Source organism: Poecile atricapillus, chromosome 1 (genome assembly GCF_030490865.1).
Source record: "Poecile atricapillus isolate bPoeAtr1 chromosome 1, bPoeAtr1.hap1, whole genome shotgun sequence".
NCBI classification, from domain to species: Eukaryota; Metazoa; Chordata; class Aves; order Passeriformes; family Paridae; genus Poecile; species Poecile atricapillus.
In genome coordinates, this window is record NC_081249.1 from 70002149 (window position 1) to 70029288 (window position 27140).

The window sequence follows — 27140 nt, forward strand, 5'->3', positions numbered from 1 at the left end:
TAACCCACAATGTTAAGATGTTAGTGTACACAAGCTCTGCTTCAAATATATGTATGGAAGGTGGATAAGAAAGGTAGGCTATCTACCTGCTCCTAATCTCCTCATCCACCAAAACAAGTCACACACAACCACAGAACAGCTCAAGTTCAAAATCACCTGGTCGAATTCACTGCCAAAAGCACAATGAGAGAGCAGATTCCCCAGGACTCTGACCAGCTAGGTTTTGAACACTTGCAAGGATGGAGGCTCCACAACTCCTCTAGGCTACCTGTGCCAGTGTTCAACTACCTTCACACTAAAAGTGCTCTCTAAGTGTTACTAACAGCTAGTTGAAATTCACTTATAATCCCCACTTGATTTAGCTGCTCCAAATGAAGATGTTATTCCAAGCTATGGAAAAAATAAGCCTTTCAACTCTTCAGCTAAATAAAGCAGTTATTACATTCTTCAGCCACCAGTATTCAGAGCTCAATCAATTTTAATAGATGTTAGTTTATGTTAATATATTGAAATCAGCCTGCTGAGAGAGGACTGCCACATCCTAGGATTAAACACATCACCCCTAGAGAAGTCAAAGAGATGGATGTTTGTCAGTTGTCTTTCAGAAGGCAAAGTGGGAGCATATTTTTTTTATGTTTGATTTTTTTTCAACATTTGCTAGCCCAGAACACATGAAAGACAGATTGTCAATCTCCTGTCTGTGAAAACAGTGACATAGTAAAGCAATATTGGACATGCTGGTGTGATTAACATGATGCAGTAAGTGTAATACTTCAAGTGTTTTCTATGTTATGTTGCCGTTGTTTAAATCAGATCTTTAACAAAACAGAAACAAGCACGAAAAAAGCCTGTATCTTTCAATTTAGGAACTGATTTTGGTACTGTAAGACGATAATTTAAAAAGAACAGGTGTTGCCCAACATGTGGCCAACCTACACATTAATTTAAAAACCCATCAAAGAAATTATGCATTCTTTCCTTCTAAGGTTCCCTCCAACTACAGAAAATAGTGATTCCACCCACCCATTTGTAACTGGATTAAATGAAAACATTAGGACCATACTTTACCCCTCCTCTTTTTTTAAAGATGCAAAAATGCCAGGCTGTTACTGACTAGGTCTTGATTCCGAACTCCTTTCTCACAGTACCTCTAGCATGATACTTAATGGCAAAAAAGCAACCTTTCCAACCCAGTCTGGTTCAGCAGTACTACAGAGGAGAGTGACACAGATGGGTGCAGTGTGCTCAGGCCTGCAGGAAAAACTAGGAAGCAAGTTGATGGATGTTGCTCTCTGCATGAAAGAAGAAGTCTTCCAAGTCTCCACAGATGACACTTCCTTCATGGTACTTAGAGGTAGGGGCTGAAAATGCTCCCTGTCCTGCCCCTCCAGTAGATTCTCTCCTCCCAAGGGGAGGTGAATGCCCTAGAGAAGATTCTGCCTTACATAAAAGTGCCGCTCATTCTGTCTGCTCCGAGCCAGCTGGCTGGAAACAAACCCAAATCTGAAAACGTAATACAGAAAAAGCTCTCCTGAGAGCACATTTCCTTTGGATAGGAACTTGTTCATGTCTCCCAAAAAGAGCAGAGGCAAAAGCAAGCCAAGTTTGTACGCAGCAGAACAGACCTGCCAGTTTTTAAAATCCACACCGAACTCACGGTGCAACACTAAAAAACCAGTGTTTTTTAGTGCAAGATAGACCTGAAGCTAACCTACGACACTTGCTCACTCTATGCCTCTAGCTGTGGGGACACCAACCAGCTCTGATGCTGTCTGCAGGACATACTACTTCAGCTCCAGCACAGCATTGTTCTGTGATCATTTGTTTGCACCCAGTTGGCTCAAAAGACAGGCAAAGCAAATGCTGCCTGCAGAAAAAACCCTCTGCAAACATGACATATTTTGGACTGTGGATGAGAATGGTGGTACACTTCACTTGTTAAATACCAAGTATTCATCTTGGACACATCATTTATTTGCATAGATCTTGAACCTGATACTGACAGAACTTTAGGGGCTGTCTACAAAGACTTCAGATGACCCTGGAAATCCACTAAGGGAAAATTGTAAGATATGAATATAAGTAGTCAGTTCCTCAGCAACAATCATAATAGGATCTAAATACAGAGTATAACAGCCCCAAGGCCAAATCTGGATAAATGAAAGCTGTACGCATTCCTAGAAAGTCAGACAAGTAAAAAGTATATTATCCACACTTGGACAGTCACTGCACAATACCAAAATGAGGTCTTATCACGTCTCCTTCAGTAAATTAGAACATTAGCCATTCTTCTCACTTTTCTGAAACTTAAGATGTCACTACTAAGCAGGTGTCTGAGACAACAGTAAATGAAATTCAACAACAATGTAAAAACAAATTAAATAACATCAGACACTAAATCATCAGCTGCTGTTTAAGAAAGAGGATCACTTGCAAAGCTTATCTGAAAATAACAACTCAATGCTTAGCAACAATCAAAATTCTATAAATTCTTAGGGCAATAATGATAAAACAGAAGTCTGTTTTGAATATGATCTTAAGTCCTCAACACTCCACCTAAAAAAACCCACAATATACCCTAACTTATATATAACTTATATACCCTAACATATCCAAAGCAGAAATAACAGTGATCAGAAATACAAAATGGTTCCTATTCAAAAAGATCACTTACAGATCAGGATGCTTCAACCTGGAAAAGATATCACCAGGAAAACAGGAAAAAAGACTTAATAAAATCAAAAATTACTATGAAAATGCACAAGATGAAAGCACCTTTCATTATTTTTCACCACACCAGAATGAGAAGGTATCAAAAGGAAGAAAGGTCAACTCCCATTGTGGGATGTTCTGCCATAGGTCATTGGTCAAGAAAAAGGTGTAATCTCTATTTCAACAGATCAAAGCAATACCACAGATGATAGCTTTACAAATGCAGATTACATAGGATGATTCAGATGGACCTCCAGCTCAGAAAAACCCCTAAATCACTGACTACTGCAAAGAGGAAATGCTGTGTTTCTTGTCCTCTTTCCCTATCATCATGAGCTGAACACCAGTGGGCCCCACAGTCTGAGCTCCATACAGACTCTCAGTTTTAAAACCACATCCATTTACAAATTGAAGCAACTGATGAGGCAGTAATTTCTTTTCTAGGACCAGCGTTATCAGCACAAACAACAGCTGCTGATTGTTAAAGACTGTCTGAAAAACATCTCTTATGCCTTTCATCAAAAATATTGTTCATCTTGCTAACACTCCAGTCATGATTCTAGAATTGCTAGTGGTGGTGTCACCTGACAGGTGTGGTGTGTAGACTATTCTGTACAGAGATGATGTTAGCCTGCCTCAACAGTAGCCTGCAGGCTTGTTCAGCAAATATCCTTTCAGTCTGCTTAATTTCATTCATATAAATTGAGCACACATATATATTTATATATATAAAAGAGAAGGCTTCAGAAATACCAGCACAGTAAGAAAAACTAAAATTTCAGTCAAATGTGTCATTTGATGCCAAGAGGCAGAAGAGTTTGCTGACTCAATCCTGTAGAACTGAAAGGCAGGAACTCAAGTGTTGGTCTTGTTTCTTGCACTAATTTCTCTCACCTTAGAAAAAAATCTCGTTTTCTATGCTCCAGTTTTCTGGTTGGGGCTTTTCTTGGTGGTGGTTTTTTTTCTGCTTGTTTTTTTGTGAATTTGTTTTTGGAGTGGGGTTTGGAGGTGGGTTGGGTTTTTAATAAACTTCAAAATATGGAAGAACATAAAGGCAATTAAATAGCATATTATTACAATACGTAAGTGGTAACATCCCATACCATACTTCTGCTATTTAAAACAATCCATCTTAAAGCTTTTCATCTCTTCAGTTCTTCAGCATGAATCAAATACTTGCAGGAAGTTACAGATACTTACTTAAGCTGCTTAGCTGGCGTATGATAGCAGCAAGGGTGCTATTCGTTACACATTCCAGTTCACTTGTAATTCCCTCTGGCAGAGCTCCTCGGCAGAGATGCCGTGGTTCAATGTTCCTTTTCACCAAAGGCATGGCTCACAATCTGCAATTTACAAACAAATACGTATGACATTTACAGAAATGAAATTAAGAGACCTGAATCAGTGTAGTAGATATTCAGGCGCTTTTTTCTCCAAAAAATACTTCACCTTTCTTCTTTTAAAGCCTTGCTTCAGCCTTCCCAGTGTAAGATACTGTACAATTCCTACTGGGGCACTGGAGTTGTGCATTCATGCCAGAATATGACAAGAGCACTGCAGAACAGCAGAGAACACAGGCAATATAAGTAACGCAGGCTTTTTGCCTTAGATTTAGTGTAAGATTTACTGTATGCACAGACCTGTGCTGCAGCTCCAGAATCACTGGACTTCAGTGCACATTTGCATTTATAAAAAACTGGCAGTCCCCACAGGAGTGGCAGGAAAGGTCGCTGTCTGGAGCAGGCTGGCATCCTGCCTTGGCAAGCTGGCCACCAACAGACTGACCAAGCACTACAGCCCCTGATGATGTCAGACACCGACCTACTCCAGCTCTGACAGTTTTCAGTAAAAATGATAAATTTATCTGATGTGTAAGGGCAAGTGCCTCTCAGAATTAGGCTGCATGAGGAAGATGGTTTTCCACAGGTGTATGGCATTCAGAGTGGGGTATGGGCGTGCACTGAACAGCTTTTGGGAACATGCCAGATGCAGGAAGACATTTATCTGAGAAAAGTAATGGTGTCAGAACTGGTTTTCTTGGAAAAAATGAAATAAATGAGGATAGTCTTGGTTCCAGCCCAGACCAAGGGGAAGGCCCAAGACATTGTGTTACTTGATACCATCTCACATCACTGCCAGGGGCAGGGAAAAGGGATTCCTCTCTCATTTCCAAGAAACAGTGCATTCCCCTACAGTCAGGAACAACCTGTCTTCAGACAAGTCAGGCTCCGCAATGAGCATTTTTGCATGTGAATCCTTCTCTCTTTAGGTATTTTTCTTATTAATATTGTTGCTGCTGCTGTTTGTTTTCTTATCTCAAGCTGTGATCTTTGCCTTTTGTGCATCCAGTTCTCCTCTCTGGCCACCCAGAGGGGCGGGGGGGTAGAAGAGGGGGAGAAGGGGAGCGAGCAAGTGACAGCATGGTTTGGAAAGTCTCAGGGAGGAAGAATTAATTGTGGAGTACCATTCCTAAACCACGACAGATGGGGAAAACAAATACAACAAGAGATCTCAAAGCATCACAAAAGGGCATAATGGCATAGAAAACCCTGTCCTGCAGAGAGCAGCTTTGAAAGCAAGGATGCCCAAGTGAGATAGAATTCTCCCAAAAGGGAACCAATATAAAACAAAAACATCTAAAGCACTTTTGTTTAAGACAACATTAACACAATAGTCTACTTGATTAAATTTTTAACACAAACAATTCAGTGTCCATGTACTACTCATTAATAATATTCTGTTTAAAACCATGCGGCATGGAAATTTTCTGGAACAAGAAGTTACATTATTAACAAGGACATAGTTCATTTGGGAAAGACTTAGCTGAAAATTTCTTTTTTACTGTACTAAAGCAGTTAAAGCAGACTTTCAATTTCTCTAATTAAAATCACATTAGTAAATTAAAAAATCCTTTTGCCTTTCAAATGTTGCACAGTAACTTCTGTAATGACTTCCGCCTGAAGGTTTAAAATATTTTATTCTCAAGAACATTCCTAATAGCTTAACAACCTGAATGAACAAAAAGCAAACTATTTAACTGTGAGACTATTTCATAAAAGGTCAGGAAGGAACAGGCTCATGACTTCTAAGAAGTAGTCTTGAATTATATTGCATGTCTTTCTTAATATGAGACAATTTGAGTATGTCAGAATTTAAGGTTAGCTAAGTTTGCTAAATTTTACACAACACGTCAGAGGTAACAGAGGAACAATTTCTGTATTTGATAAACCTTCCTGTTTGTGTTCTATGTTTTTGCATTCTTCTACAAACACATACGTTTCAAAATATTACTCCATATCCATTCCAGACACTTTTCTGAACTTGATCAAAAATAAGTCAAAACTGGAAGTTGACTATTACTGAAGAGCAACATCTAGCACCAACACTCTGCAAACAGGCTACTGCACTGGAGCTCCAGAAGAGAAGTCATTATGAGGAATTCTTTCACTGTAATGTAAATGCTACAGTGAAAATGCATTTCATATAAATATAATTTGGAAGAAATCAATTAAAAGGAGCACAAATGAGTGCTAAATTAACCTTTTATATGACAAGGCCACCAAAATAATGCCTGTTTTAACCATGGCCTTCTGTCTAGCATTCTCAGAGCTGCCCCCTGCCCTTCTACAGTTCACCCAGTGTCCTCAGTAGCCCACACAACACACTGGGCTCAGTTGGAGCTGGCTGCGCACCGCCCAGCTAATTGTCCGCTACCTCTTGAAACACCTACCACACTGTGTACAATCACAATGCCTTCCACCAGGAGCTCTTATTTAAGTCCCTTCTCCACATAATGTTCTCTTTTGCCTGTAAAAGCTAATTTGAAGAAAATATACAACTGCAGTTTGAGCTTTTAATTTTCTTGTCACTTCCTGATGAAATGGTCCAGTGTGTTCAAGGGCTACCAGGGGAGGGACAGACCAACACAAGAAATCCCATTTCTCTAAGGAGCAGGCTAAAGCACACACCAGGGCTGAGGGTAGGGGAAAATAAACAACTTTCATATTTGAATGCATGATTTAAATTATTATGTAGCAACCTCATTTCAGTTTGAAGTTTAATTCCAAAAGATAAACTGAACACCAATGAGTAAATATATGCAACAAATTAAGCAATCCACTACCTGCTCCTGATCAGAGGAAAAGAAAAAAAAGAACTCTGCAATTGCAGCAAGTTTGTTCTAGCTTAAAACCTTTACCTAACTGAATTAAACACTCACAGACCAATTCAGATATTAACCAATCACTAAGCATAAAGCTTGTGTCCTTACTACTAAAGCATGACCACTTTTTTTTTTATCACACTCAACTCGGATGAACTTAATCCTTTTTACATGAAAATTGAGGCTAAATTAATTTCAAAATCTATGTAGCAAGAAGTTAGACTAGAAATCAAGACAGAACAGTCTTCTGAATTACAGGGTCTACACAAGACACAACCACACTAATGGGAGTGTGTTACCAGGAACAGAAAACAACAATTTGCAATGGCAATTCCACTGCCTTCCACATTCATCTCCCACCTGTTTTAAGTCGCACTCAGTCCCAGTTTCTTCCTAGACAAGATATTCACTGTGATGTCACTATATTAAATAAACTGGCATTTAGAAATCATATTCAATTTTGCAATACAGAGGTTTAATAACCTCCCTTCCCTTCTGCTGTGGTTTAACCCCAGCCAACAGCCAAGCCCCACACAGTTGCACTCTCTGTACCCCACCGTCTGGATCAGGGAGAAAATCAAAAGAGAAAAAGATAGAAAACTCATGGCTTGACATAAAGACAGTTTAATAGGGAAAGCAAAAGCTGCGCACACAGGAAAAGCACACCGAGGAATTAATTCACTGATTCCCACGGACAAGCAGGTGTTCAGCCATCTCCAGAAGAGCAGGGCTCCATCACACATAACAGTGGCTTGGGAAGTCAAAGTATTGCACCATTGCTCCAAACATAACCCCCCATACTTCTTTTTCCTTCTCATTTTAAACAGTGACCATGATGTCACATGGTCTGGAATATTGCCCTGGTCATTGTGGGTTGCCTGTCCCAGCTGCGCCTCCTCCCAAATCCCCCAAGCATCCCCAGTACTCTCCTTGACAATGTCAAAGTACAATAAGCAGAAAAGGCCATGGCTCTGTGTAAGCCCTGCTTAGCAATAACATCTCTAATTTATCAACCCTGAGTTGAGCACAAATCCAAAACATAACTCCTTACCAGCCCCTGTGAAAAGGAAATAACTCTACCCCAGCCCAAAACAGAACACCTTCCATCCACAACTAATTGAAAAATCTAATGCATAAAAATTACCATTTTTAAAAATTATGTCAGTGCAGTAGATTGGTCCCAATCCTATACGTGTAATTTTTTTACTCATTTTACCCCAGCTAAGAGCACAATAAAATCAAAGACTTATAATTTGGATAAAGGGGCTCATCTCCACTGTGAGACCACTTATGCCTGAAGTTGCCTTTAAACCACCAGCTGCATCTAACACAAGAGAAAAGAATCTAGGAAGATACTATATTTATTGGCAAATAAACAACTGGCTCAAGTGGAAATGTATGAGACATTAGTGTCCGACCAGGAAAATCAGAGGAATCAAAAGGGAAGAGAAGAAAAACCAAGAGGGTGAGATGTTGCTTCACATCTCACTAAATTCATGCGTGCCTCACTAGACATGGATCAGATTCGACATCTCGCTGGACTGAACTCTGACTGCAGTACAAACGGACACTGCTCTCCAAACCCTCCAGGCAGCAGCAACTCGATTTCCACACACATTCTGAAAGGACAGCACATCAAAAGCTTGAATTAGCTTAGATCAACCCATTAACAGATTTTGCACGCTTCCTCAGTATTCTCACCTCCCTTTCTCTCTCCCTCCCATAAAACTTGCCTAACAACTCCATAACAACTCAGTTTTTGTCTTAAAATTAGAAGGCATTTATCCCAGCAGTCATTGCTGTAGAGGCAAGTGTGGTACAGCAAAACTTAATCAAAGCATTTTTGATTTTCTTTGCGTGCTTCCCCCGCAGCCACAGAAGTACCACTCCAGGTCAGCTCGCCTTCCCCTGGACGGCAGCTGCTAGACTGCATACAAGAAGTCTGACACTGCCTTGGCAAGCCATATTCTCAAAAAATCATGTAGAGAGCAGATGTACAGTAACAAACTTGAAATATGACAAACACCATGTGCAATCTTTCCAAACAACAGCAGAGCACAGCTATTACAAGAGACAAGCCGGGTTTCTCAAATATTTGAGCTACTGGCAAAAACTCAAAGTACCAGCTGTTCCCCAAACCTGCCTTTTGTCCTTTCAACATCCCTAAAATGGCACTGCAATTTACACGAGTGCTAAAAATATGTACCTAAATTTCATGGTTCTTAATTTTAAGTTCTTTACACATTCACTAATACCACAAAACAAATTCCAATTCATTGAACAGCCTCTCTACTTGTGAATGTTTACTTATTACATTTTCTCAAAGACACTGTTCATTCCCTTTTTTAAGCTCTTCAGTGATTTCTTCTTATATTCTCTAGTAAAATATGACAAAGCTGAACATTTTACCATGAAAAAGAGCTTACTATACATCAATTTGAAATTCTCCCTGAATATAGTCTACTCTTTTCAGAGAGCTTTACAGCTTTCCATTGATGAATCTCACAGATCTCTATAAAAAGAGAGCATACCATAATTCTCCTTCTATGGAGAAGAAAAACGAGACAGACTGAATACACAGCTTGCCATGAGTAATGTACCAGATGGTATTCCATTCAGTATTAAGCACCAAAATTTGTATTACTACATATATATGAGCTCAGCAGAAGCCCAGAGAGCAACCAAATCCCTGCATCTCTTGACAGATACAAGAATGACATGGCGAGCTCAAATACCTCATGTATAAGCTCTGATAGGCACTCACCTAAATTTCAGTGTCTGAATCTAGAACTGCATTTTACCTCATCAGAAGCAGAGAAATATCACTGGTTTGCTCACATCAAGCCACACAATCAAGTTACACTACCTCCTGATCAGAGTCTCCATGTCTAGGGCATTTCAACACTTAAAACCTTCAAAGACAGTTAAGTTTTCCTATATCGAATGTCCTAACAGTCAATTCAACACACCATTTCTATCTCTGAATGGCACCCAGTTTGGTAATACCACCCATTTTCCTGTTCAAGTTTGCAATCCTAGATAGTCTGTCATCAGGCACCTTCACGATTCATTCATGTGCTAAATTTGAATAGATGGGAAAGCAGAAAGGTGAAAGACCCCAAGCAACAGTTTTGGAGATGCTCTCCCATCTCCTTTTTTTTTTCCCCCATTGGAAGTGCCCTTATCACAAATCTCCATGTCCTCTAAAGGCTCTTCATCTTGCACAAGATGAAAGAAAAGGGCTACATGGAGAATAAACACTCCTATCCCTCCTATCCTAATGGAAGGAAAGGAATAAATATGCCTTTAATGCATGCTCCTTTCTTGTTTTTCCTTATCCTAAATGACTGAGAACCTAATGTTTGAGAACCTTTCCTACTAGTCATCTCTGAATGTCATTTACTGCCTGATCAGTAATGACAAGCTAAAAACAAATAAACCCTAACTGGCATATATTCTGGAAATGATTGAATTCAAGACTTATCTAATGTCATTCATCTGTACTTCTAAAAATTTTGTGGCTTTTCCTTTTTCTTAACTGGCTTAATTCTAACAAGAATCTGAATCCACATTTTTGTGTACTGCAAAACAATATAGAATATTTAGCCATCAATTATTATCTCACAGTGCTCTCTAATACCCCAGAAATATTTTTTATCAAAAGGCATCCAAACATTATTAATAATCTTTTAGTCATTCAAGTTCTATCAAGTATGCAATTTCTCTCTCAGCCACATTACTATATAATAAGTATCAAAACAAAATATTGTTTTACTAAACCACAATCATGCTTGAAGTACCAAGCACTTTGTTTTTATTAGAGCTACCCCAATCTAAGAGGCATTGTACTTTTTAGTTAATATACAGGTTTTTTTCACGTTCTACATAATTTCTAATGCAACTCTCCTGATTTTGATTGGAGTTCGGTGATACAAGGGCAGACTTTTGATACAAATATGCACAAAGTCTAATAGAATTCTATTTGCTAAGGATAACTAAAAACCAGGAATATTTCTTATCCACAACAAACCATACCTTTCAATAACACATGTAAAGTGAAACACCTAGAAAGTATCCTCCTCACAACAATTTAATGTATAGCCAATTCTGTCACCATCATTTTCACAGATCTTCCTCCTGATTGCCAAGTGGGTGTGAAAGGAATGACACTCAAGGCTGGAATGAAAGCAGGTTTTTTTCCCCCTCAGTAGCAGACCACCACTTCCAATCTTCCTCTCACATCATACCAATCTAAGTATTAGCAATGATGAAAAGGGCACAGAAATTCCTAAAGCTATTTTGTTTCTTTAATAGAGCTCTTTAATGTCTGTTGCAATGAGCTGTTTCTGAAGGTTCACCAACTTGGACGGTTATTTTCTTTTCTTTATTCGGCAGAGTTTTTGTCTGTGCTGAGATCTTCAGGGCAGATTTTATGGTCCAGTGATATTATGAAGGAAATCAAGACATAAAGCAATGACAAGAGAAAGGACAACAGGAGAAGGGATAGTAATTAGTTTTGCTTATCTGCAATCTAAAATTTTGTGGATGTGTATTTTCCTAGGCAACTCCTTCATATCTCCTAAAAAACATGTAAGAAGCAGAACAATAGCTACCTCTGTTAATACAGTGGGCCTGCAACACAAAAGTTTGCAGAACCATTGAAAGGTGAATACATTAATTCAGGAATTTTCACTAATTAAAAAGTTGGGAGAGAAAAAAGTGAACAGATCTTCATAGTAGTGAACATCTACAGGTATTTTAAATCTAGTTCTCAATATTTCAGATTAACTATAAACATGCATGGAGAAGAGGTCCTGAGGATGATTCAACCTAAAATTAAATAGCTATTCTTTCCTTGACACTACAGACTGTGATTTAAAATATTTTTTAGAATATTAATTAAATTTTTAAATAGTAATTTAAAATATGATCAACAACTATGAATCCAGAAATTTACTTATTTTCTCTACAGCTTCCAGGTGAGTATTTTGGGGTCTTTTCCCCTTTGTTCTACAACCCCATGTTTGCATTACCTGTCCACTGTAGCTCAAGACGATCTTTGGGTACTTGCAATTCTTTGATGGTATCAAAGATCCCATCAATTTCTGCTTAAATACTTGTGTGTACAGTTCACTGCCAGTAAGAGTCCCCCAGTGAAGAAAAGAAGAGTGGGGGACCACTTCAAAGTTATTGCATTAACTTTTTCCTCTCAATAGAACTGTAACATTTCAAAGCCACAGTCCCAAGAATAATTTTCCCCATTCACAATGATTTTCACAGCAGTATCTAAGGAAATAAAAAGCTTATCATCAGGAAGTACAGACAAATTATGAAGTTTCATCTCCTGCTCCAAAATAAGGGATCACATACAATTGTGTCACCCAATTAAATGGTTTTATCATTGTTCAAGGAAGAAATAAAGGTATTTCTCACTCTCTGCTAATGAAGCCACTTAAGTGAAGGTCAACACTGGTTTATCTCAATTTCCAAGTATGCAACTTCTCAAGCCCAACTGCAACATACCTATGGAATATAGAATGCATTTCCTGTATTAAGTTCTTACTGTTCAAATTAATGGACTTTGCCATTTACACTCACAGCATTTTTTCCACTGCCCAATATGCAAAAAATCTTTGCCAGTAAATTACATTGGATTTCCTTTTTTTTTGTAATCCTGTCACTTAAATCTTTATACTTTTTAAACATGCCTGACCATTTTCATAAAAATATAGGAAAAGCATATACACAGTATATTTTCATGTTGAAATACAGTTTTTTTTAAGCACTAATATTTATTTAATTCCATCACCCCATTTCTTCACAGAATAAGCTTACCCCAGAGCATCTATGCATATCCCTTACCTAGTTTTACCCTCTCTTATTTTTCTCATGCTCATCTTTACTCTGAAAACAGATTTGAAAGCTGGTATCTTCGATTGTGTCACTTTCTTCTGATTACCTTCTCCCTTAGAACACTTATGGCACTGCAGCAGCAGTTTCAGACCTTAAGCATCTCATTTCCTAATGGCCTTCCTGAACTGGATTTCAGATTTACATTCCTTAAAATTCTCTTAATTGAAAGAAACACAAAGCAATGCAAGAAATACACTGTGGTACCACTGAACTTGTGTGTTAAGTTTTGAAATCAAATTTCTCCTTCACTAACACATTTTAGTCTTCCTTGACACCCAGTGTTACTCATATCTATTCAGAAACAGATTTGCTTACCTGAAATCTAAAAGAAGTTCACAGAGTGCACAATACAATAGCTTGCTGTACTGAATCCAATCACTCTGCCTGCATCAGATCCACCCACCCTTTTCCACTCATTCTGTATCAGAATACAGATAACCCAGGGCACCTTCACACATGACTAGAGTCTCTCGCTTCTAGACCACAAGCTGTCCTTTCTCTAACAAAAATTTTGTTCATTAAGCCAAAACACTCATTACACTTTATCTCAAAAGATGTAAGGTAAAGGGTAATAAAGAAATCTGAGTAAACTGAAGTACATGGTATACTTGTTACTGTAAAAAAGAAAAATTCAGGGTAACAAAATAAAAGTTCATGAAAAGCATGAACTGAAAAACCCTGGAAAACATATACAGAAGTTTTTTCACAAATAAGTAAATCTGAATCTGCTTTAACAGAATGCCATTACCTGACACTGTGCTTAATGGTAAAAGAAGGCCTGTCACATCAATACAGCTGAATGGGGAAAAAGTTGGTCTCTGCCTGTATAGGTCTAAGTCCAGCCTGACTACCATTAAATGAAATAATTGTTCTATATAAATCACATTTTCCCTTCTGCCTTCTTTCTGTAGCACATGAATGATCTTAGCACACAGGGAATCAGTCACGAGACCTCACATTGTTTCTTTCTGCTGAACAAACAGTGACCAGTTTAAAGTATCAACAAAAGATGCCGACACGTTAATCTTGTTCTTAGCGTGATGGCTGCTCATCCTGCTCCTAGTCCCTTCCAGATGGCTCGGTGTGAAAGGGATGGTGGGATGGGGAACAAGGAATATTCCATGCTGTTCTGAACATCTGTTCCACTGCATTCATACATTTAAAAAAAACCAATAAAAACCTTACTGTCACTATCAATTTTACTATTTCAACCTAATACTGCTAGACTGACACCAAATACAGTGTAAATGTTATGCATGCATATGACAAAGGAAAAAATGTCTTTTCAAATCACGTAAGAGCACGTTTTGGTTTTTGCTATCTTAAGAATGGACTTGTTTCAATCACAAAGTACTTATGCTGCACTGAAAACACGGTTTTCTTTTATATGACCTTTCTGTATCATATCCCAAGAATTTATTATCATCCCTTCTCCTATTTAAGCAAATAGAATTGAACTGAGTCACCATTTGTTTCCCTTTGGTTTTATTATTTACCTTTACAGCAAAGATGCACACTACACATTTGTTGGAGCTTGTTTAAATTTCCTTTGTCCAGTTTGGCACAGCAGCTAAAAAATGCTTTGTTTTTGCTTATAAAGAAACAGTGGTAGCCTTTTTTTAAGCACAGTTGAAATAAATGAAAATATAAATACCTTACTACACTATCCACCTCTCAAGTGACATTTACCCTTTAAAAATACCACCTCTTTTTTCAAAACAAGCACCCAGTCAAAACTAGGAGAAACTCAGAACAGAAAGAGGAGGAAGCAGTGCTTTGTCCTACAGCACAGGAAAGAATTAGATTGATCATCCCCCCGCTTTCGTATCATCTTGACATGTGCGAGCCATACGGCTGCTGAATTATTCAGCTCTTTGTACTTGGAATACCCAATGATTACATGTATGAAAATTTAGAAGTACTGAAACACTGACTGGAAGAGCAGCAGATTGTAAAATCTAATTTGGTTTTGACCTTTAGTACCCTACATGGTAACATTCAGTGAGAAGTTTAAACCAGATGAAGTCAAAAGGAAGAAAATCACAAAGCAGCAGAGAGCTAGTTAAAACACCAAGCTAATTAGGTCAGGAACAGCCCTCCACTAGTAGGTCGAAATGTTTCCAGATGTCATCTGGAAACAGGCTTGGATCTTAATCAGATGTGAGCAGAGTTTGTTATGCAGGCAGAGCCACACAGTTCTCACTTTCCACAGCAAAACTCAGCAGCCCAGACAGTTGAAAAAATGTCTACAGGCCACTATCTCAAAACCCAGAAGTATTCCCATAGAACTCCTCACTGACTGGCTAAGATGAATTTAAACCTTAAAATTAAATCATGTCTCAAGTAACTTAATGTGTACTGCAACACTAGTGATTCCCACCAGCTTAGTACCTGTTAATTTTTCCAGCACAGTAATACCACAAAGCAACAAATAACAATTAAAAAAAAAACATGACTAAACCAAGAGAATTTAATAAACATTGGTGCTAAATTAACAACCATACCAGGATATTTCCCACCTAAAGGGAATTTCTTTGTTCCCTACCCACCTACTGCAGTCCAAGAAGCATCATTACAAACTCCGTCAACTGACAAAATAATAAGACAGAGTGGCTTTCCATGTCCCAATTTACGATACACCACTGAGAAACTACCGTAAGTAGTTTCTTTCTGTAAGAAAAGAAACTAAGTATGATTCTTTCAATAGTCTCTTGAATGATGGCATTATTGCAGTGCTTACTTTAAGCCTGTTTTAGTTAGCTGATGCACATTCTTTTAAGAGTTTAGAGTTATATACAGACACATTCTATCTGCACTACAGAAATGACAAAATTCTGTGACAAGAACCATTATCATATAATTTCATTACACTGCTTCAGACAATTTGATGCTAGAACAACTTGTAATAGAATATTAAAAGTCTACAACTGTAAACAAGCCTTTTCTTAGTGTTCTAGACTACAATAATGTACAAATAACTCCTGCAGACCATTTAAAGTACATTTGTCCCAGCCCTCCTCCTTCACAAACAGCAAGGGTTATCAGAAGCAAATGCCTTGATTATATAAAGAAAACCTAAGTTGCAGCTAGGCTCGCTGACTTACATTGATCTCATTTAACAGAGCCTTACTGGATTTAAACTGCTCGAAATAACTGTCTGGGTCACAGTCCATGTGATAAAGGCCACCTGGTGAGGCCTCAGGAGTCCTCCTGCAGGGACAGCATGCCATTCAGATCCTCCAATGACCTCAAGTTAAACCAAAAGCAAATTCAGTAATTTGTCTCTCAGAAGTCCAATTAGCCTTACATCAGAAGGGAAAGTAAAAAAAGGGATCAAGGATTCAATTTTTTGTCAAATAATATCCATTTTATGGCAATACACAGTGTTCCCCATTTCCCATATCTAATGTTCACCACAAAAAACCTTTTTTAAAAGGACTTTTCGGAGGGGGAGGGGGGGTGAAGGGGGGCAGAAATCTGTTCATAAACTCTTTTACCCCCAGCAGTTGATCCAAAATGTCACATGAAGTGTTACATTTTCACATAATTCAGTTAAACAAAAATTTCAAATGTCACAGGGAAGTGCCAAGTTTCCTTACAGTTCTTTCCCGTAAAAGAAACCCTCTGGATGTCATATATGCATATACACACAAGTACACTTTGTGTACATTCATGTTTTATATATACACACGCAACTTATACACATTTATTATATATATGGCACACAGAGATGATGGAAGAGACCAATAATGTAGGTCAAACAGCAAAAGAAAAAGCACTCAAGATTAACATAGAATTGCCATGATACATTCTCCACCTCTACTCTCAGCAAACCTCCTCCCCCTTCCAGCTCCCACCAGGCAGGAAAGACTTTACCACTGGGAAATACCTGCAATGATGCTTTTTCAGGCTACCACACTATATATCACAATCCTTAAAATACTTTGCAGTCAAAGCAACTTCAATATCTATCTGAACAGCCACACAACAGCAGCAGAAATTTCCTGGTATGTGTCAGGAAACACACAGACACAGCCCATGGAGATTTAAATGATTACAAAATAAAGCAACATCCCTGGAGTTCCTCAAGGTGAAGCTTTACACCCACGCTACAAATTTTTCTGATTTTGATACTCCTACCAACACTTGACTTTACCTATATATCAGAAACCTGGAAAAGGCAACTAGTCTGTGGGGGGGAAACCAGATTTATTTTGGGTGCTTTCATGGGAAAACTGAACTAAATATTTTGTGTCTGGATCCAACAGCTGAGTCTAAGTGAATTGAAAATTCCCAACTATTTTTATCCTGAGCCAAGTGTGCCATCTGTTCCCATGAAGTCCATCTTCTGGTAGCTACCGTACTACAGCATTATCACAAAGTGCCATGTGATCAGGGGCTGGTGTGTAAGTCAAGAAAGATACTATGAGTGACAGAAAGCAACACTCAGCACAGTCATAAAAATAAAATTTAAAAAACCCAAACAATCAAAACCACAGAAAAACCAAATGACCACCACTAAAAAATTGCCACAAAGCACAGGCAGCCTTATCAAGGACCCCCGTTACTACAGTTCTTGTGTTGTGATTATTTCACTCTGGTGCCTAAGGAAGACTGAGCCCTGGTCAGAGATTTTCCCAGGGGGGGATGTATTTTATATCTTTCCTACATGTTATCTGCCTGTGCACAGTAACCTGAGCACTAAAGATGCTATTTCCCTCTTCCAGGTAATTTTCCTCACTCTCTTCCACACAGCTAATATCTTCAAGTTAATCACAGAAAACATTCCTGTTTGATGCATGAGAAATAGGCAGTGTGTAATTTTTCAGTTCATAAAATGAAATAGTAACAGTTCCAGATGACAGCAGAACAGCCAGTTATCAAAAGTACAGGAGCTCCCTGTACCCCAACAGCTGAATCAGAAGCCAGTAAAATGGGGTCCAGCAAAAATCAAGACAGATCATACTCCTTTTCCTGCCTTTACCAATATTGAAAAAACATTTTTTCAAAACTAATTTACATTGGCAGATATCCATTTGTACCTCTCACAAGGACCAGAATACTAAGACAAATGAAACTGCAGTAAAAAAAGTAAATCTAAACACACTTTGTATATTTGTTATTGATATGTAAGGCACACTGAGATTGTAAGCAGATACATCTCCCCGATACAAAATATCACATCTTCTCTTGGTGTGTCTGGCTCTTTTGTGACAGATCCTCTCTCTTGTTAGGATCACAAATTCAGATGTCAAGGTTCTGACCACCATTACCTTCTTAATAATTCAACATATCATGTTTGCCTCAGATTTTTCTTTTTCCTGCTGTTTTGAGGTTTTAGTAGCATTTTGGGTTGGAATTTTGTGGGTTTCTTTGGTTATTTTTTGATTTTTGGGGAGGGGTTTGAGGGTTTTTTTGTTGGGAGTTTTCTTGGGGGCAGGTTAAAGCTAAAATCAGTGTCAGGCAGTACTGCAAGTAACATGTAGCTTACTTTGATAAAGGAACACTGGCATACGAAACCTCATCTTCAGCATTAAAGAGATTTCCTCATTACACATACAGTAACTCCCATTGTGAGACAAATAAGCTACTATAAAACCATAGTGAGTCTCAGACAGAATTCAGCAGTTAGTCTTCTGTAAAAATCCCCTTTCAACTCTTGAAGGCTGGAAAGAAACTTGTGTTCCATGAAATCTGGCATTGTATCAACACATCTCCATGGAGCTGGAAGGATAGAAGTGCTCCAGAAACCAGCTTCAAGGAAAAAAAGCATTCTTACCATGTACAAATAATCACTAAGAGAAGGCTTAAGCAACTTTTTCTCCTAGCTAAAAATCATCAAATCACAGCTAATATTACTGGGGATGCAGAGGTTATCAGTGATAACACTAAATTTTTAAAATCTGCTTTATTCCTGTATTCCAAATCAGTGCATTAAAATACCCCTTGTGCAACCTTTTGTCTGTCTTTCTTCAAGACATATATGCATAAATATGTCTTGAAAATGTAAACTTAGCTTTATAAGGGACTATGAAATTTCAGAACTTAACAGCAACTATTTGAAAGCATCACACTGATTTATAGCTATGTCTGTAATTCTCTTTAAGTCAATGCCAAGTGTGGGTGAATGCTAAGTGTGAGCTGGGAGGAAAATAGTCTTACACAGAATAATAAAAGCACAAACCATTAAAATACATGGAGTCCACAATAAAGAACAGCATGAGCTATCAGGTTTTTCACCTGTGAGCCTCTAGGGATGTTCAAAGACTTCAGAGACTGCATTAGCAAGTACAACAGGAACATAGGCACCTTCAGAGCAGAATAGGTGCTGGTGATGATCCTGAGTCCATCTTGCATATACTTTTTTGTAGGGAAACAGAAATATGTATTTCAACTAGTGCTCTCCCAGTCTGTGGACCCCCAGATGCTGACACTGACACATACACCCCAACAGACAATGTTTGGGTACTCATCTGAAAGAGTTCAGATACTTCACAGCTGGAGAATCTGCATCATAAATATAATCCTGGATCCAAACCAAACCTACAGCATAATACATCCTACAATGCTGTTTCAGCATGCTTTAATTTGCTATATAAAGGCTGAAAAAGAGCAGTTTTATTTTGTTTTAATCTTGTCAGGACAAGAAGGAAGAGAGGCTAATACAGGTTAAAAAGAAAAAGAATCATCTTAAGGCGGAAAATATGTTTCAGTATTTTTTAATTATGCTTCCCTCCAATACTTACAAATGAAGGTTCCATGGATAAGGAAGGAATAAAAAAAAATATGTACAGGAGTCAGCTTGCTTGATCCTCTCACTCCCTATAATGCACTTGGCCGCCCAATCCTTTGGAAATCTTTGGGAAAGATCTCATGTTCCTTACTAACTGGCAGTCAAATACACAGCAACATCCTGGCAACAGAGCCAACTAAAACCCACTGAAAGAGGAACAGACTGCCCAAACCTAGCAAGGCTGCAACTGCCAACGAGCATCACCAAGACCATTACAGTAAGGTAATACCCAGTACCTGCACACCCTGACATTAAATTTACTCTCCAAACATGCGAAAGGCAAGAAGCATCATCTCAATTATACTGCTGAGAAGCACAAGAGCCACTTGTGTGCTGGTCAGCATCATCAAGGCCTGCAGAAGCATCAGAAATTGGATCTAGATCACATCAATACTTAGCAACAAATGTTTCAACCACAGCACGAGTTATGTTTGTTTCTCAGAAGCAAAACCCAGTCATTGCCTTAAGATCAGCTCCATTTAAAGTTGTGCTTTTCACAACAGCTGTAAGCCAACAGCTCCTTGATTTAATTAAATGGATTCCTTTTCCCATTCCTGTTTCAACATTTCTGCTATTATAGCTGCTGCTCCTGGCTGAGCTGCTTCTCGTGCTGGAATCAGATTGGAAGCCAGCAAAAATCTAATCCAGGGGAAAGAAGTCAAAGCAGTTTATGGAATTACTACCCTTATATCTGAGAGCATGGAAGTGCTAGTGAAAGCACTCAATCTGCTTTAGGACAAAATAAAAAAAAGCCCCAACAAAAAACAAAGCAATTCAAGCTGAACTCCCATTTCACACTCAGTTACAGTGTTTAGTTGTGTAGGTGAACAGCAAGCTAAGCACAAGTGACTAGATAACAAGACCTGAAAGACTAGCAACTGCTTCCTACAAGAAACAGCACCAATACTGTCATATTATAAGAATTTTACTTCAGTCATAGAATATGCTGATTTGGAAAGGGCCTGTGAGGATAGTCCAGTCCAGCTCCTGACCACACAAGGCAATCTAAAAGTTAAACCAGGTACTTAAGAGTGCTGTGCAAATGCTCCTTGAATTCTGACAGGTTTGACCACTTTTCTGCAGAGCCTGTTCCAGTGCTTGACCACAACTCTCACTGATCCATTTTTCCCTAACATCCAATCTAAACTTCCCTGATGCAGCTTGATGTCATTCCCTTGCATCTTGTCACTGAGCACCTGACATGTGCTGGATCAGCATCTCCCTTTCCACCCCCCTCACAAGGCAGTTGTAGAAAGCAGTAATGTACCCTCTTCCCCAAAATTACACACAGTACCTTCAGCTGCTCCTCTAAAGTCATTCTTTCTAGTTCCAGTCCATCTTATTGGTAGGAACACAAACCAATGACACTAAAGAGCTCAGAACTCCCGCAGTTCTCGGGACTTCCTGCTCTTACATTTCCCAGAATCAGGTAGGCATCCCAGCAAACTCTAAGTAGGTCAACAAAAAATTTACTGAACAGAAAAAAAGCGATATCCCATGTGTGCATTACAAATTCTGCTTATCTTTTTAGCTACATAAATAGTTTATGTCTGTATCCTTTCCATCTCTTTCTGAAAAATATGCTTTTAGTGAATGCTAACCTGGTATACATTGATTTCTGTGATTAGTTTACAAAATGAAACAAGCAGCATATACTCAAATATTTAAGACCAAATTTATTTTTAAATAATGAAATATTAAATATGTACTTTTTAAATAAATACACAATACTCTGAAACAGGAGCATGAATAGCAACTCAAGACAAAAATTAGTTTCCTCTTCTCAGGAACAAGAAGTCGCTTAACTGATGAAAGGTACCATCAGATCTCAAGAGGAGTAGTTGCCCTTAGCTCCTGGTAAATTGTGATCCCTTTTTTCTTTTCCAAGAGACTAAGATAAAATCAAGGACAAACCATCAAAAAAAAATTAAGGAACCATTCTCTCTATGTTTTCAATCTAAAATCTAAATTTAATCCAAATTGATCTTGTAATGCATAGAGAACAGAACACTTCTTTAACTGTTTACCATGAATCACCAGTCATAAAATGTAAAGCAGTAGACTGCATGTTGAACTGATCACATTCATACTTCCCAACTGCATCAATCAGCATTCCACAGCCAAATAACCTGAAACCAGTCAAGTCTTATACTGATGAGAAGATGCCCTGCACACATTTTAGAGCCACAGTCCAATCTTCTCCTCCTTTATAGGAGTCCTACTGCTAGTGCTTTATCGCCTCTTTCACATCCAGCACCATTGCTTTGTGCTTATTCACCACTCCAGTTGCCCACACAGCAACCAAGATTTGTGCCCTTCACGTGTCCTACAGCTGCTTTGCTCTACTAACCTGCTCTCCACACCTCACTTCTGCAATGACATGTCTCACTGTTTCTTTGGAAGCTGCCAGCTGGTCCAGCAAGAGTTGGAGGCATTGGTAAGTAACAGGAGAGATATAAACTAATCCTTCCGATTACCCTTTCACCCCTGCGGTATTCCAATCCTGTGTTTGCCAACAAGCAGTATCTGGTACAAAACTTTTTCTTATTTTTTTTTAATTACTGAAACTGTTTACTATTCAGAGACAGATTTTAAAGACTGTTTCTTACTCTCAGAAGAAAGAGTACAGTAACTAAAACAATGAGACAGCATAGTTGCTCCTTCCCCATTTCCTACCCACTGCCCAGAGATATTCCAAACTCCCCTACCACTGGCAGTGTAAAGCATCCTGTTCAAAGACTGTGTTCTTATTTGAATATGAAAACTCTTCCAACACACCCCATAGCATGAAAACTCTTTCCACAAACCTTCAGAAGTAGATGCTACTTCTCCCCAAACAACAAGGAAAATGCACCTAGCTTACTAAAAATGCTGACAGGTTACAGACCAGGCAGCCATCTGTAAAGACTCAGTGTTCTATTTCTTAAGTATAAGGAGCCATTAATAACAAATATTAAACTTTTTTAATGCATAGCTTAGGCTACCTTGTAGCTGCAACCAGATAATTTAAGGGCAGCCTGTTTTACCTTGAAGGTTCTTTGCAGTGCTCTTCTCAGTGGTGCCAAACAAGATGAGGCAATAGTCAGAAAGCGACACACAGGAAGTTTCACCTGAACATGAGGAAAAATTTTGTTACTGTGCAGTGGCCACACACTGGAACAGGCTGCCCAGAGAGGGTGTGGAGTCTCCCTCACTGGAGACATCCAAGAACCATCTGGACACAATCCTGTGCCATGTGCTCTAGGATGACCCTGCTTGAGTACGGAGGTTGGATCAGATGACCCACTGTGGTCGCTTCCAACCTGACCCATTCCATGAAATATACAAACTGTACATAAAAAATGAGGAAGCTTTAAATGTTAATGTTTGATTTACAAGTAAAAGTAGAATCATGACAGCCTCCTGCAAACTTAAAGAAAGCAGTTTGAAATCAATTAGGGCACCTATTTCTAAAGAAAGAAAAACACAACTGATTATTTTCACTCCTCCAGTTCCACAGTGGCTAGTAGTGAACTCTGCCATGAGTTTGTTTCAAAATATTTTGCATACTGGACCAAAATACTTTCCATATTCCCTATCATTAAATTGCCTTGAACAAAAAGATTTCCTAGATGTTCATTCTTAACGCTAGTAAGTAGATTTTGAACCTAAACATGTTTAAGTGAAAACAAGGGGAGGGGATTAAATCCTGCAATGTTAATGTTCAGGATGCTTTTGTTTTTCTTTAAACAAACAACAGAAACAAAAAAGATACAGGATTCTTAAGTGAACCTGCTCTAAACCTGCAACTTGCTGTTGCTCTTATTCTAGTGATAAAATCTTCTCCTGTGAAATGCAATTATTAGTTTAAAACCCGTTGAGCTGATGAGATCCCCCAATCCAAGAGGAATAGACTTCTTAACTACAGCTGTGACCAGCTGGCTGCTAAACAGAAAAAGGACTGCTATTGCCATCTCTGTGATGAGGCTCCAGCGGGCAATGCTGCAGTTGTTGGCACCCTTCCTGAGGTTGAGAATCACATCTAACCGAGCAAAACCCATTGTCACTGGAGACCAGTTTGTTTTTTATGGACTGACAGGATGACTGTAGGCACAAACACATTGACTCCAACTCTCAAAGACTGTAATTTAAAGTTATCTATGATTACATGGATCTTCCATACACCCCACCAAATTATGTAACAAACCTATCAATACTTACATTGCTCTTAACTACACTTCAAAATAATCAATGTAATCTACATAGACTACAAGCACATATGGAAAAAATCAAGCCATTAGAGACTAATCTACACACAGTTCAAGAAGTAATTTAACTACATCAGTTAAATTTAGAAGCTGATTTATTTAATCATTGCACAGGCAATGAAGATTTAAACCTCATCTTCAAGCAGATCCCTGTGCAGTAGCTGCATAATTCAGAGGGAAGTTATTATGATGCCAATCACAGAAAAGTTCAGAGAAGAGGCCAATGACTGCATTTATTTGCAGAAATGAAAACTTCTCAGTCTCAGACAGTGATAACAAAGAATATTTCTATATGTGATGAGCGTGCTAAGGCAGACACCACTTTTAATACAGAAAGAGATTTGCTAACATCAAACCCATTTTGCCAGGCTGCAATTTAATTCAACTCCATGCAGTCAAGCCCAAAATATAAATAAGTGCATACTGAAAAGAGTTTAACCCCAGACAGGCAAGAGCTAAGCCCAAATATTCAGCTTCTCCTAACATCAAGATCAGACAGAAAACAAGAAAAAGCCCATCAAAAATGCATGTAGCTCAAGATCAAAATCTGTGATCACTTCTATATCATGTTTTAAGTTAGTCTTTCCCAAAACCAGTTCCACATCATTTTGGCTTTACCATCTGTAATGCAAAATTCTGCAACACTTTCACCTTTCTCATTTTCCCACTTTCACCTTTTTCCACCCCCATGAGACCATTGGGGAAACACTGTCCTGCTCCACTGCTATGCAATTAGTGCTCTGCAGCTTTTGGCTGGTCAAGTAGTCCAACAACCTTCCACTATTCTTCACTGACTATTTCTCTCCTACCCAACCTACTTTTCACACTCAATCTGCCCCATTCCAAAAACCTTCTTTCTTTCAGGGGACTATCCTAAATGTTTGATTTAAAACAAGCCATTAGAGTTACTAAATAATTCTATAACTTAGCAGCCTTGAAGGTTAAAGGATACAGGTAATACAACTGAAGAGTCAGACAGTAAAGGCAAAAGTTTTGGCACATAAATTTGGTCTAACCATGACTAAAAATATCCAAGTTACTTTCCCAATAGAAGTATTTCTAAAGATTGGATGAGTATTATCCATACAGCAATCACAAATATAATTTTAACATCTGTTTTCAAAACGTGTATAAAGTATTTTTGTCTGCCAAACTAAGTGTAAAGGCCTATTTCTTAGAATTGCTTTTATGTGATGACAAAATAATTCTTCTGGTAGCCTACTGAATTGACACCTGGGGCTAGTAAGCATCAGAGGCTGTTTTCAAGCCCTGCATGTGGTATTTCATTCTTCACTACATGCTCTCTAACTTTCTTTGGGGAAGACATTTTTGTACTGTAGTGTTGTAGGTTTGTAATGGGTGTTTAGAAAAGCCAGTGCATGCTAGTCACACAGGATGGATGGCATTTTAAGAAATCAGCAACTTTAACAGACATTTAATATACTGTTTTTATCAGTATATTAAATATTCAATATACTGTTTTTATCAGTATTGTTTTATACTGTTTTGACAACTTTTGGGAGCATTTATGTTAGCAAAACACAGAAGGAAAGCCAGAGAAGCAAGACAAGGCACAACTATAATCCAAGTGACAAAATGAGTAACTTAATTTTAAATTCAAATGCCTTACTATGCATGCAGAACAGGTGAATTAAGTTTTTTATTATGACTTGTAAATGAAATTCTCTGAATGGGTATTTAAAAAGAAAATATATTACATTTCTGTAGAAATCAACCATTATTTTAAGTACAAGTTTCTCATGTTATTGATAAGGTAGTTTCCAAATTTTATGTCCAATGAGAATGTTTGTGCTACATGACTGATTAATGTTCAACTAAAAATTAGAATTTGTTTACTAGAATTAGGTTTTAATTTAAAAAAACCCAAAAACTTAAAGGTTGATATTTTCAAGTATGCTCAGCATTGTCTTTATACACTCATAAGTTGCATTAAATTCCAGACTAGTTACACACTTTACACTTCAATTAAACTCTACATGAGTTGGGCTTAAACTGTACAAAAACCAGAAAATTCTTGATAAAACTACACTCAGAATGAACAACAAATATCTCAAAATATTTTTTGTAGTTTTATCCATAAATATAACCTAAGTAAAATACTCCAAAACCAAGGCTCTTATTCCTGTAGTAACTAATTTCTGTAGCTTCCCATGAATAAAAGCAATGACATTTCCATTCAGCACAAAATGCAACTGAAATGTAACAATGTTGTAACATTCAATGTTTCATTAAATAATAAGCAATATTCTAATCTAGTAATCTAGTAGTGAAGCATATCTGCAGTCATGGATATGCCCATTAGGTTTACCCTTGGGGTTTTTCTGGAGACTAATGTCACTTTCTGTGACACACTTCCTCTGCTTTTGACACTTAGCAGAAGATCTTTTTTCCAAATGATTTCAGTATATAACCACTGATTTACCTATCCATTTAATGAGTAATGCATGCGGGGTAAAGGGGGAAAGAGTGGGTTCTCTTTCACCTTTCTCCTTCAAAAGCTGTTACTTTAACCCTCCCACTCCTGTGTGCATTATATTGCTTCCTTATTCCTTCATTCCTCAAAACAGTTTCCTACTTGAAATTGTGAACGCACATATTTTCCAGAATTATTCTTTTTCCTAACTTTAAGTGCAATCTCTTTCAGAACATATATGCTGAAAAGTGTCTTGAGTATCATCAAGCATATTCTCAGAACCAAAACTGAAATAAACCTAAGTGAATTTCAGCTGAGGGGAAAAGTGTGGCAAAGGATTATAGCCAAGGTTACAGACAGAGGCAGCTCTAGGACACAGGAGAACAGTATCCTAAACAACAGTCTCCTAAAGCACTGCTGCATACTTTATTGTTTCTCAGAGACCTTGCAGCAAGGCTGGCCATGGCTTCTGCCGAAGGAAGCACTGTGGGTACAACGCAGGAAGAAAACAGTCTCTCCCTACATGAAGTAATACTACTTTTAACCTCACCCTCTCAGAAGGAAGAAAAAAAGATCTGCTCTTCAGCTTCTTCCCCTGTTCAAAAGCTTTCTCTCTCCCACTGCAGATGCCAACAAGATGCAGATCCCTGTAAATACACATATGCACACACTTATCAGCTTTACTTATTGTAACAAAATTGTCTGAACGTTGCAGCAGTCCTTCATTAGCGTCTCCGGGTGTGTCTCACCTCTTAGGTCACATAGTGAGGGAAATGCTACACTTCCAGGAATGCAACAGATAGTCCTCGTCTAAAGGTCCCTGGAGTTGAGTGTGGCAGCTGAGACAGATTGGGGGCAGGGAAATATTTCCCCACACAG

At 38.3% G+C, this 27140-nt stretch overlaps 1 protein-coding gene across 1 annotated transcript in view; it reads right to left on the bottom strand.

Moving 5' to 3' along the window:
• WASF3 (WASP family member 3) overlaps nucleotides 1-26872 on the bottom strand; it is a 45999-nt gene extending 19127 nt beyond the window's left edge. The window contains exons 1-2 of the mRNA XM_058829594.1: nucleotides 26812-26872; nucleotides 3913-4055 (exon numbers count right to left, since the gene is read on the bottom strand). Coding sequence (XP_058685577.1) covers nucleotides 3913-4045 — 133 coding nt within the window. The 5' untranslated portion in view covers nucleotides 4046-4055; nucleotides 26812-26872. The remainder of the gene's footprint in view (nucleotides 1-3912; nucleotides 4056-26811) is intronic.
• Between the last annotated feature and the right edge of the window lie 268 nt (nucleotides 26873-27140).